Source organism: Amblyomma americanum, chromosome 9 (assembly GCF_052857255.1).
Source record: "Amblyomma americanum isolate KBUSLIRL-KWMA chromosome 9, ASM5285725v1, whole genome shotgun sequence".
Classification (NCBI taxonomy): Eukaryota; Metazoa; Arthropoda; class Arachnida; order Ixodida; family Ixodidae; genus Amblyomma; species Amblyomma americanum.
The window spans coordinates 101155296-101168204 of NC_135505.1; the positions used below are offsets into that span (position 1 = coordinate 101155296).

The 12909-nt window shown below is 44.1% G+C and overlaps 1 protein-coding gene across 1 annotated transcript; it reads left to right on the top strand.

The window, feature by feature from the left end:
• The first annotated feature begins 205 nt into the window (after positions 1-205).
• LOC144103896 (uncharacterized) lies at positions 206-4160 on the top strand. The gene is made up of 2 exons (XM_077636603.1): positions 206-542; positions 3205-4160. Exons 1-2 carry the CDS (start codon positions 206-208, stop codon positions 3522-3524), a joined length of 657 nt encoding a protein of 218 aa, XP_077492729.1. The 3' UTR covers positions 3525-4160.
• Positions 4161-12909: the final 8749 nt, after the last annotated feature.

Here is a 12909-nt window from a genome sequence, read left to right on the forward strand (position 1 = left end):
AATTGCATGTTTTTTTCCCCCCATTTTGCAGCCACAAAGGTGACCCTCATGTTAGAATTCTGGTCTCATTACATTTCAGTAAATAGCTAAATGAAGCAGTTCTCCTAACTTTTTTAATACATTGTCATCATTTCCTTCATTCTTGCAAGCCAAACTCAGAGAAGGAGTCACACTGGACCGTGTTCTCGATGGTGTCTGAGACCAAATGGATGGATCGCTCAAGAGGATTCATCTGTTAACAAGGCAGGATTTATATAATATAATGAGAGACAACAACATCGGCCACCCCGAGCGCCTTCATGCGGACAATTGCACCAGTGTTTGTATGTGGGTGGACAAAATGAAAAAAGAAGAGGACAATCCCGTCATCTTTTTTAAACATCAAAATGTTGATGACCTACCCGATGCCTTGGACAGGCAAGAAAGTGACCTCCTTAACGCGCCAGACTTTATGATGGTACTTACGACGGAACCACAGCAGCAGCTCCTGAGAACCATTGGGCCGGACCGTGTCTGTATAGACGGGACACACGGGACAACAGGTAAGCACTAGAAATTCTTTGCAAGTATGACTACAGAGCAAAAGACACTGTCTACATATGCAGTTGGAATATGGGCTAAAAAGAGAAGACTGCGGATAATATTGTAGACTGTTTAAAAATTAAAAATACATAAAAATGGACAAGTGACCACTGGGAAAAAAAATGAAATTAAAAATATACAAAAAGATTTTGTCCAACAAATCAGAGTTCATTTTGTAACAATGGGATTCAATATGTATGTGAATTCAATGTATAATGATGAAATAATTTTATAAGTAAATTTATAAAAACATTGTGCTTCCACACAAGAAGTTTGCCCGAAAATGTGTATTTCAGCAGGACAAGTCGCCTGAGCACTCCTCTTGTTAAAATTTGTTCAAGAGAATGGCAGACTTTGTGGAGTAGCTTTGCAATCACACGACCTCATCCAATTGAACCTCTCCGGCAAGAGTTGGTGAGCCCTCTGAAAAACACAGCGGCCACTGCCAGAGTACAGAAACACACAATTTTCTGGACTGCATGCTTTTGCACTGTCAAGCAGTGGCTGAAGCAAAGGGCTCCCCTACGAAATGTTAACTGTATCAAGTTTTTGTGAAAAGTCTACAGCCGTCATCGGTGGTCCAGATTAATGAAGCTATATAATGGAGTTGAGTTCGCACATGCCACGAGATACAGCAACGCTTTGGAGCTGAGGACAGTGGGAAATTGAAATGTGCTGAGAGAAACGTTGCAACTTCTGTCTTTTTTATGTATGAACGCGATACCGCTAAAGCTCCCGTTCGGTGGAAAACTCGGCATCATCATGACTGAAAAATCCTGACTGGTCAAGAGGGCAGTGATGCAAAAAAGCAGTTTGGCTGAAAAGAAATAAGATGGTCAAGTGGATCGAACCGCTGTCCTCGAGGTCTGGAGCCGAGCAAACTACCTCTAGAAAAGTTTGTTCAGGTGATAAACGAAGGCCTTCTATGAGCATCTCACAACAGTAGGCGAACTGGTTTGGTTTGGTGTATTGTGTTTAACGTCCCAAAGCAACTCAGGCTATGAGGGATGCCGCAGTGAAGGGCTCCGGAAATTTCGACCACCTGGCGTTCTTCAACGTGCACTGACATCGCACAGCACACTAGCATCTAGAATTTCGCCTCCATGAAAATTCAACCGCCGCAGCCGGGTTTGACCCCCAAATCTTTCGGGTCAGCAGCCGAGCGCCTTACCCACTGAGCCACCACGGTGGCATACAGTAGGTGGATTACAGTGCACGAATACTTAATTAGGGTCACTAATTAGAGTAAACAATCAATATGGATGATCTGTAATAAAGCAGTGTTATGGTAACAAGGTGCCCCGTGGGACCACAAGGGACCGTAGGGGTCGTTTTAACGTTATTGCATCATGCTCTTAAGGTGAACTTAAATATTTGTCTTCGAGATTTTCTGCTGCACACCACAGTGGAAGAAATCACTAGGAACAGGAAACCAATAGGAAGTGCTTGTGTGAATGCAGCTATACTTGGTGATGAATGAAAAGTGGCAATTGTCTTTTGAGTGTAATTTAGATTGAGCGCAATTTAGAATGGGACTGCTACATGGCCTTCTGCAAGGATCCTACATGTGGTGCACAGTGCATGTATGTTCTGTAAAAACCGTCGAAACAATAATGACACTGGTATGGTTACCCCTGCTCTGAAAGGAAAAAGTACAGTAAAAACTCGATAAGTTTTTTTTAATTGCAAAAAAAAACTTATTATCCAGAAAACCATATGATCCAAACCGCCTGATTTTATTAACTGTTGAATGAGATAAGAAGACATTTTTGGACAATTTCACTTTTTAAAAATGTCGATGGGTATTTCTTGGCACAAGAGCTGAACAGCTCCTATCCCAGTGCTCACTGAATTCAGTCGGCATTCGCACTGTCTTTAGGGCAGAAGGAAATTTGTAACACATCCGGTCCGTCGATGGCAGTGACGAAAGTAACCAAAATCTCTTCCTTGCCATTTTCGGATTCTTCGCTCCTTTGCTCCCAAGTACTGTGGGAAAGACACAGCGGTAGCTGATTGTAGCAGTGTTTCTGCATTTTAAGCTTCGTTTCCCTGACACGGCCCATTCGTATATAAGTGCATCGCTGTTGTTCGTAGAAACTTCGCCTCCTTTCACTTTTGACCACATTTGACCACAATTTGTCGAAATTTTTAAATGTAGTAGCCAGAAAATTGTGTTTTCCAGCAACATATTAACCGGGAAAAATATAGTGCAAGATCCAAGGGGCCATTTTTAATGTTTATTTATTTATTTATTTATGCATATACCTACATTGCCCATGCGGCATTATTGTAGGGGGATTATAAACATAGCAATATACAGAAGTCAAGGACAAAAAGAAAGAATACCAACCACAACAAGAACAAATAATACAAAATAGTGTAACTAATATAAAGAAACTCATTGAAAACATGCCTCAAGCAGAGCTCAGGAAAACACTGTAGAAGGAACATTGACAATTCTTTCAGGCCGACGATGGCATTTGTTTATCGTGAAAGGGAAAAAATGAATGGGTAAAATTCACATGGGTAATGTTCGCGATTTCGAGCGTAACAACCGGGAAATCGTATGAACTGGGAACGTATGAACGTTTTACAGTATTTCATCGCTACTCTATTCCACAGGCTATGACTTCCAGCTGGTCACCCTGCTGTGCGTAGACGAATTCGGGGCAGGATTCCCAGTCGCTTTTTGCATTACAAACCGCATCGACCAAAAGGCGATGAAGACCTTCTTCGCCACCATCAAGCAGAAGATTGGAGGATTAAAAGCTCGTGTATTCATGAGCGACGATGCACCTGCATTCTACAACGCCTGTACAGCTGTCATGGGCGACGCAGAGCTACGCTTGCTATGTGCCTGGCACATTGACAAAAACTGGAGAGAGGCGATAAAAAAGCACGTCAAAGGAAGTGAACTGCAAGTGTTCACTTATAAGGTATGACTAACAAATCTGCAAGCTCAGACTAATAAGGAGCGCAAGTGTCAAATGCAAACGTTTCGCAACAGCATCAACTTAAATACAAAACGAGCACCTTGTGATTAGAGAAATAGCCTGCAGCTGGCGACATATGAGCCAGTTATGACATTACAAAAATGGGCAGCAGCTAGTGATATGCACTCTGGCTAAGGAAACCCTGAAACAGGCAAGAGTAAGGTAAAGTTATGGTAGTAGCCCGTCAGGGAATATTAAATTCATGAACAGCAGGAGTCAAACTGCCCACTAGAAGAGCTCATAGTGCTGCAGAATTCGTGGCAGCAATCATATTGTGTGTTCTGGTAACATATTTGATCTTTACTTTTGTGAAGCCTGACTCTTCATGCCATGCCTAAACAATGCAGTGCTTCTTCGCTATTATGTGATCCATTGGTCATATGAAGTGACCCACCAAGTCAAGTAACCAATCAGTCGTGTCATAAATCCTAGGGGTCCTACAGCAAGTACAAAGCATTGCACGCAGTGTCACAATGCAGAGGGTGAGGAATGTGGTGGCTGCAAGGCTGAACAGCAGGAAGGAGCACTATCTGTGGTGCCAGGCAGTGATGGTGAGGAGAAATAGAGGAGCACCATGGAGGGTTTTCAATTATAAGGGAGCAAAGTGGGAGTGGATAAAGCACGGCAGCACAAAAAAGCAGCAGGGTAGTGCATAGGCAGTGCAATGTGGAAAGGGGGAGTCGGCGGCGGCGCGCCGATGCGTCTACGTACACCTCTAGGCGGGAGCAGCCTCGGCCTTCCTGCTGTCGCAACTCTTGCCGATGTTATCCTGCCTTGGCTGCAACGTCACCACTGATGCGGGAATTTGCGAAGAGCCCGGCTGGAATCAGCATGAAAGCATCGTTCGACTGTCATCGCCTTTTCCAGCTCTTGACCGGATCTTCGCCTGGCAACCCCAGGCCACTATCTGCGCGGGTGCACTCCTACAAAGCCACCCATCCTTCACGGACCACTTGGGGCACCGCACCGCTACGAGCATGGTCACGAGAATGCCCTTCTTCTTGCTGCAGGCCTTCCTGCTGTCGCAACTCTTGCCGATGTTATCCTGCCTTGGCTGCAACGTCACCACTGATGCGGGAATTTGTGAAGAGCCCGGCTGGAATCAGCATGAAAGCATCGTTCGACCGTCATCGCCTTTTCCAGCTCTTGACCGGATCTTCGCCTGGCAACCCCAGGCCACTATCTGCGCGGGTGCACTCCTACAAAGCCACCCACCCTTCACGGACCACTTGGGGCACCGCACCGCTACGAGCATGGTCACGAGAATGCCCTTCTTCTTGCTGCAGGTTGGTTATTTGCCATGCGCATCTTGTACTCGCTCTAGCGATCCATGCTTATTTGCGGTGTCGTGCCCCTCAGACACAGTCAAGCGTTGCCAAGCGTTTTTGTGTCGATGCTTACTTTCCCTCGCCGTACATGCTCACTTTGTCTCCTTGCTTCTTATCCTGTCGGGCGACATCGAGTTAAATCCTGGTCCTCCTCCGTCTCTTGATTCTATTGCTGAAAGTTTGTCATGCTTAGAACTTGCACAAAAATCCGTTCTGTCTGAACTTGCAGTGATTCGTGCTTCCCAGTCGAATTTCCAAAGCTTGGTCAGTAGCCTCTCATCGCGCGTCGATGCACTCGAAAAAATTGTCGCAACAAGTCAGTGCAACGATGTCAGTCCAACGCCTAATTCAAACCCGGCTATTCACAGCCTTTCATCTGAAATTCGAATCCTCAAAGAAAAATGTGACGACTCGGAAAACCGACTTCGCCGAAATAATCTGCTGTTCTTCGGACTACCTGATACGGCGGATGAAACATGGGAGCAATCTGAAACGGTCGTGATTTCTTTCTGCGTAGATAAGTTAAGCACATCAATCGATTCCGCCAACATTGAAAGAGCGCATCGCTTAGGCCGCTTCGAGCAAGGGAAACAACGGCCAATAATGGTCAAATTCTCGCATTTTAAAGATAAATGCAAAATCCTTTCTGCTGGCCCTAAGCTCAAAGAAACTGACTTTTCAATCCGTGAAGATTTTTCAGTGCGCGTGCGTACAGCTCAAAAGAAACTTCGTGCGTTCGGCAAGGAAAGTGGTTTAAAATACAAAGTAAGATATGACAGGTTAACCATGGGCGATAAGCAGTTCGTCTACGATGCGGATACTGATTCCGTGGTAGAGCATCGGTCATAGCGGTCACTGTCTGTTTCAAGGCTCCCCTCCCACCATCAGCCACTTTTGCCTCCGTCACCTTCACATGTTTGTGAAACTATGGCTTTTGTTTTAGCAAACATTCGTAGCTATCTTCCGAAGAGAGAGTCAGTGGAAGCCTTTCTTGACGATCACGGCACCGATATTGCCATATTTACAGAATCGTGGCTCTCCGATAATATCTCAGACGAGGAACTGCTTGACAACAATAAACCGTTTTTCATCTACAGACGTGATAGGGCCTCGCGCAGGGGTTGGGGTGTTTTAGTCTTTATTAAAACCAGTCTTAATTCTTCTCTTCTCATGACTCATCCCTGCCAGGAAATTCTTTGTATCAGAATTACCCTTTCCACAAGCACATGCGTAGTTATTGCATGTTATCGCCCTCCTGACAGTGACAGTTCCTTTATTGCCGATTTTTACTCGGTTCTGCTCGTTCTTAATACCCGTTTTCCTAAAGCCAATTACATCCTCTGCGGTGACTTTAATTTCCCTGACATCGATTGGGGAAACTTGAGCACATCTCGTCAAGCGAAAGATTTCCTTGACGTTGTCATGACATTTAACCTCACCCAAGCAGTAAACTTCCCTACACGTGGCAGTAACACCCTTGACTTAGTCTTTGCATCTAGCCCCGAACTCATCCAATACATATCGAGCACCGACGGTTTCAGTGACCACAACACAGTTATTTTCAACCTATCACTCCTGTTTCCCCAACGGCAGCGCTCTGTTAAGTTCATTCGCGATTATAAAAGGGGAGACTTCGCCTGTATCAACTCGGAGCTTGAGAACTTTTTTCTTCATTTCAAGCAGTCTGCATCTAATAGGTCTGTCGAAGAAAACTGGCTAACTTTCAAAAACAAACTTTCAAATCTGGTCGAAACCTATGTTCCGCTGATATGCATTCGCGGTGACTCCAACAAGCCCTGGTTCTCTAACTCCTTAAGGAGGCTTTCTCAAAAGAAAAAGCGTCTTTTTCGTGAAGCTAACAGAACTGCACTGGCTTATAAATGGACAAAATATTTCTCGTGCCTGCAGGATTACACGTGTCTCCTAAGGTGCACAAAAAGAAAGTTTTTCCACAATGATCTGTATGGCATTCTACTAACAAACCCAAAGAAATTCTGGCGGATGTTATCACCCAAATCAGGCAACACTCATTGCATTACCCTTTTGTATCCTGATGGTTCACAGGTGCCTCCAGAACTTCGATCTGACGTCATGAACTCTTATTTTACATCAGTCTTCACACATGAATCTGCCTGGAATACATCACACAAAGATTTTTTAAACTTTTCTGCGATGGCACCTATCAACATCACTACTGCTGGCATTTGTGCTCTGATAGACAAACTAAAGTTATCCAGTGCTGCCGGGCCTGACAACCTCACTGCCAAAATATTAAAAGCTACAAAAAATGTATCTTCTCATTTTCTAAAAATAATCTTTGATCAATCTCTTGCGAACAGTTCCATACCTAGTGACTGGAAAATTAACAAAGTCATTCCTGTGTTCAAAGCTAGCAGCCGGAGTGACCCGTCGAATTATCGTCCTATTTCATTAACTTGCATACCATGTAAATTTCTTGAGCATATTATATACTCGCATATTGCATCCCACCTCAATTCCAACTCCTTTTTCTTCAAAAATCAGCATGGCTTTCGTCACGGCTATTCATGTGAATCACAGTTATTTGAGTTTACCATGGACCTTCACTTAAACCTTGATTCTTTGTTCCAAACCGATGTCATCTATCTTGATTTTTCCAAAGCATTCGACCGTGTCCCACATCAACGTCTTATGTTCAAACTTTCAGGTCTTCACCTTCACCCACTTGTTTTAGACTGGATTCACAATTTTCTCACAGCTCGCTCTCAGTTCACCGTAATAGGCGGACTTCCTTCAAATTCTACTTCCGTCTCCTCCGGAGTACCACAGGGGTCTGTGTTGGGTCCGCTTCTCTTCTTAATATTTATTAACGACCTCCCACACAACATCTCATCCACCATCCGTCTTTTCGCAGATGACTGCCTTATCTACCGCCGTATAAATACTAAAGACGATCAAGCTGCCCTCCAAAACGATCTGAAGCTCATCGAAAATTGGTGCTCTTTGTGGATGATGGAACTGAACATTAGGAAGTGCAGTTTTATGCAAATTTCTCGGAAACGCTCCAATTTAACTTATCCTTACTCTTTATTTTCTGAGGACCTATTGCAAGTTGAATCTTATCGTTACCGCCGTATAAATACTAAAGACGATCAAGCTGCCCTCCAAAACGATCTGAAGCTCATCGAAAATTGGTGCTCTTTGTGGATGATGGAACTGAACATTAGGAAGTGCAGTTTTATGCAAATTTCTCGGAAACGCTCCAATTTAACTTATCCTTACTCTTTATTTTCTGAGGACCTATTGCAAGTTGAATCTTATCGTTACCTTGGCATCACAATCAATAGCAAATTAACTTGGGTTGATCATATTACAAAAATCACGGCCGACGCTTCACGTACACTTGGTTTTATTAGAAGATCACTTCCCTCTTCCCCCGCTAACATACGTAAACTGGCATATGAAACTTTTGTCCGCAGTAGGCTGGAGTATGCATCCGCGATCTGGAGTCCTCATCAGTCCTACCTAATTAACATGCTCGAAGCCGTCCAGAACCGTGCAGCACGCTTCATATCGTCAACATACGACTTTCATTCCAGCGTAAGTTCCATTAAATCATCACTTGACCTCACTTCCTTAGCTCTCAGACGAAAAGTTGCGCGCCTTTGCTTGTTCCATAAGTTATACTTCAATTTCCCCTATCTCCGTGGTTCCCTCATATCTCCTCCCTTTCGTACATCGCGCCGCCTTTTTAATTCAAATAGCGTCCAACGACTTCATGGCTCCACCTATGCTTTCAACAAGTCCTTCTTTCCGACCGCAATTGAAGAATGGAACCTTCTGCCCGACTCACTAACAAATGTGCACGATGCGATAAGGTTTAAGGCGATGTTGTTAGATCACCTGGGTTGACATGTTTTTTTTTTTTTTTGCCCTAACCTCTCGCCGACGTGTGTGGTGCTTGTGGCCTAAAGGCATTTTTTACATGCACCGTTCTAACTATTCGCGTTCCTTGCTTCTCTTTATGTTCCTATATTGCATTGTTATATTTTTGTGACCTTTGTTTTTCCACATCAACCTTGTATACGCTCCCCCCTTATGTAATACCCCGACAGGGGCCTTTAAGGGACAATAAATGATGATGATGATGCAGAGTGAAAAGGTACTAACAGCAAAGAAAAGGCCAGCAATATGGCATGGCTTGGTGGTTGGGCAGCTTGATTAAGAAATGCAGCAAGCAAAACAAATTGGATGCAGATGTAAATAAACTACAGTTGACACATAGACAACACATGATGTAAACAATATCAGTTCAATGAGGCAATGTATCCACAGCACAATGTAAAATCTTGGGTAGGTTTCTGTAATGTGCAGCATAATGCACCGCGCTAGCGAATATTACGTAAATTTCAAGATGCAGAAACTTACGTTACACATCAAGGAATGCAGACAAACCTGACTACAATGAAGAGGTAAAACATCGCAATATAGTTCAGTGCAGACAAAAATTGTAACTTAAAATGTGATCAAATCCTCATGCAGGAGAAGCACAATTTAGTCAGTGAAAGGATGGCAACAGGGAGGTACCTTTTCAAGATATTTCAGTGTTGTTTCAAAGCCACTCGTGGCGACTTTGGAGCATGCAGAAACCAGAGCACCACATGTCATTAGGTTTGCTTCCCTGCACAGCACTACCAGCACACGATGGCGCCAAATGAAGCAGCAGTTAGGCTGGCAGTGTTGCGTGAAAAACGAGTTGCCAGAATGAAAGCTATTGCCATTTGCACCATCGTCGTGACAGTCGATGAGAGAATAGAACGGCTACTGGAAGGCTGCAACCGACCGTGCCACTGGTTGCAAAGAGCACCATCGACAGGTACGGGAGGCATAAACGCACGCAGACAGCCTGGTTATCAGTTGTCCACACCACTACATCTTCAGTGGCACTGTCAGCAAACATGAGATAAGGCACGAAGCATGGCACAAATGCTTGCCGCACCACGAGCAGTCACTTGCGCAATAAGGCAAAGACTGCCATCTGCCATCTGAGTGGGCAGTTCGGATCTAGGCAGTTCGACATATCTGTTTTTGTGACCAAGTACGGTGAATGTATAAAGTTTGAATTACATGTGTTTGTCCAAATATTTCAGAAGAGTTTGATGCAGCCAATAATGCGTAATATCCATGTTCATTACATCAGGGTTTGACTGTATCGGGCTATCTGCCTACTCTTGTGAATTCTGAAATGCCAGTACAATTGGGTCCATTTGTAGAAAACTTCTCTTAGTACAAACAAAGGAGGAGGAGAGGAGGAGGAGAACTACAATGTAACAGGAGAGGTCTGCCTTGTTGTCGGCCTGGCATGCTACTCCAGGTGAGGGTGAAAGAAGAGAAGAGTAGAGAAGAGGATGGTGAAAAGGGAGAGAGAAAAAGAAAGGGTGAATGTACGAACAAAGGTGACATGACCATCACAATGAACGTTAGTACCATGGCGCCAAATCTCAGAGCATATATCGGCGAATGGAAAACCCAGTTACAGCAAACACAGAACCGGCAACAACCCACATGCCAGGGCACGCTTCCATGAAAGATGTCAATACCGTTTTCACGCCATGAAAAGGGAAAAAAAAGACCTGAGAAAAAATTCTGCCCCTGGCGTGCAACATCACCATGGCTTCTGCATGCTGAGAGGCCACGGTGAAGCTTGCCCATTCCAGGAACAAATCTTGTGGCAGAGAAGAGGAATGGCACACTCATACCTTGCTAACCTTTCTCCCCTTCAAACAGGGTATAAAGAATCTTTCTGTGGAGGGTGACAAAGCGCAATCTTATCACACCTGAACAAAACTACCAAAAAGATGCAATCTCACCCTAGGCATGTTCATAAGTAAAGCCAGTTGTCACCTGGGACACATATCTTTATCACAGATTCCATAGAAGCCAGAATAAACGCAACAAGATGGAAAAGCTCAATCATATAGCCTATGAAATTCTCACGTTTTATGCTTGTATAGCTCTTCGCCAAAAGCAGATAGGCAGCTGCGCCTGAGCTGTTAGTGCCAGGAGGGTCCCAAAAAGACCCTTTCACGTCCACTGTTATCATGCTAAGCTCACCAAGTGCCGCTTCACTTCACTTCACCCAAAAATGAACTCTTACTAAGATTAAACCTCGGCCGACATTGAATGTTTTCTGTGTGCAAAAACCTGCTGCCACTGCACGTGCACACGGTGCAGCTGTGATCTCTTGTGAAAGGCTGTCACGGGTTAGTGTGACAGCATCCCAACACAATCCAAGCGCAGTAGACGCAGTGATGACAGGATGATGTTTTCTAACCCAAGTCAAGATGGGCAATGTAGTGAAAATGTGTCAGTGTCAGTGAGCTGCCTTGCCAGGACAGCCCACAGCCATGCATTTTAACGTGCCATCATTTAGGGTACATTTTGCAGACAGGGCAGGGGTAATAAGATAACAAAGGGTGCTTCCACATGTTTTCTTTTAATCCGTTTTAGCTTTCATAGGATTGGAAAGTTCTCACTGGTGCCCCCAAGCTATCTCCTGTTCTGGTTTTCTTTTCATAGTTCTGGCCATGGTGGGCCGACCATTTTTGTTTTCACTGTCTTCTGGGTATTGGCAATTTGAAAAGCACTGCTTGCCTGCACTATAGTTTGAAGGGGAACAAAAACGGTTGCCCCTAAAGTTATTCTTATTAGTTTCCAATGGCTTGTACTGCTCCTTTTGCAAAAACGTTAAAGCACTCAGACATCATATTTCGAATAGACTTCCTCAGCATAAAGATGAACTATGTTCACACTGGATACCTAACCAATCAGAAAGGCAGCACGCAATCTAGCTGTTGCATCATTTACCCTGCTAGAAGTCGCCGCTATAATTTGGCACCATTGGTCAGAAACAATACTTTCTTGAACAGATCAAAACATTAAATACAGTAATACTTCGTTGACACTTTTTCTTAAAAAGTTGCGCAGGAAAACGTGTGATCCAAACTGCATAATTTTGAGAAATGTAGCCGTTGAATGAGGCACAAAGACATTCATTGATAGATCTACTTCATAAAAATATCGATTAACATTTTGTGGCACAACATCTGAACAGAACCATCTCCAGTGCGCGCAGAATTCAGTCCGCATTTGCGCTGTCTAAAGTGTAGAAGGAACTTCGTAACGGTTACAGTCTGACGACGGCAATGACGAAAGTAAGCAAAATCTCTTCCTCGTAATTCTCGGATGCTTTGCCCCTTTGCACTTAATTACTGCGGGGAAGCCATCATGGTGGCTGACTTTCGAAGGGTTTCTGCTTTTTAAGCTGCATTCTCCACACCTGGCCCGGTCATATGTCACTTTAGTTCAGAGATGCTTCGCCTCCTTACCCTTATGCACCGTGAAGAAACCTCGGCGTTTCTCCTATACACGTCACATCCCTGCAAAAAGGGCTCTCTCGAATGCTAGCGCGCAGTTTTCATTTTTGGCGTTAGTGGCAGTGCTTCACCTTCTCACACTTGTGCGCTGTAGAAAAGCCACTATGGCAGATGACTGGCATTGCATTTCAGCAGCTGATGTCATGTGCCCTCACATTTGGTCAACTTGTATGTTTGTAAATGTGCAGTTGTTCAATACGCAGATTATACAACCATAATTTGTCGAAATTTTAAATTTAGTAGCCGGGAAATTGTGTTATCCGGGAACGTATTAACGAGGAGAAATATAGTGCAACTCTACTCGACATTTCGTACAAACCAGAAAATTTTATGGACCGGGAACGCATCAACGAGGTTTTACTGCATTGCGACTTCCACAATTTCCTTGGGCCTTCAGGCATTATAGTGTCCTTACAATGCGTACAAACAATTAAACTCGCATGCTTGATATATGTTGAAGGACCGGTTAACCCAATGCAACTTACACTGCAGTCTCTTGCCACTCTAGTCAAACACATGCAAAGCAGCAGGAGCTTCTGTGCTGCTCCTTGCAAAAAAACATGAAGCACGTCATTACTTTGCTTTTCCTTT

What these genes read in the sequence shown, in the direction of transcription:
- LOC144103896 (XM_077636603.1), top strand. Translation starts at nt 206, where the DNA reads ATGGATGGATCGCTCAAGAGGATTCATCTGTTAACAAGGCAGGATTTA. An exon ending in CGGGACACACGGGACAACAG is followed by an intron (nt 543 to 3,204) that starts GTAAGCACTAGA and finishes TCTATTCCACAG; the next exon opens with GCTATGACTTCCAGCTGGTC.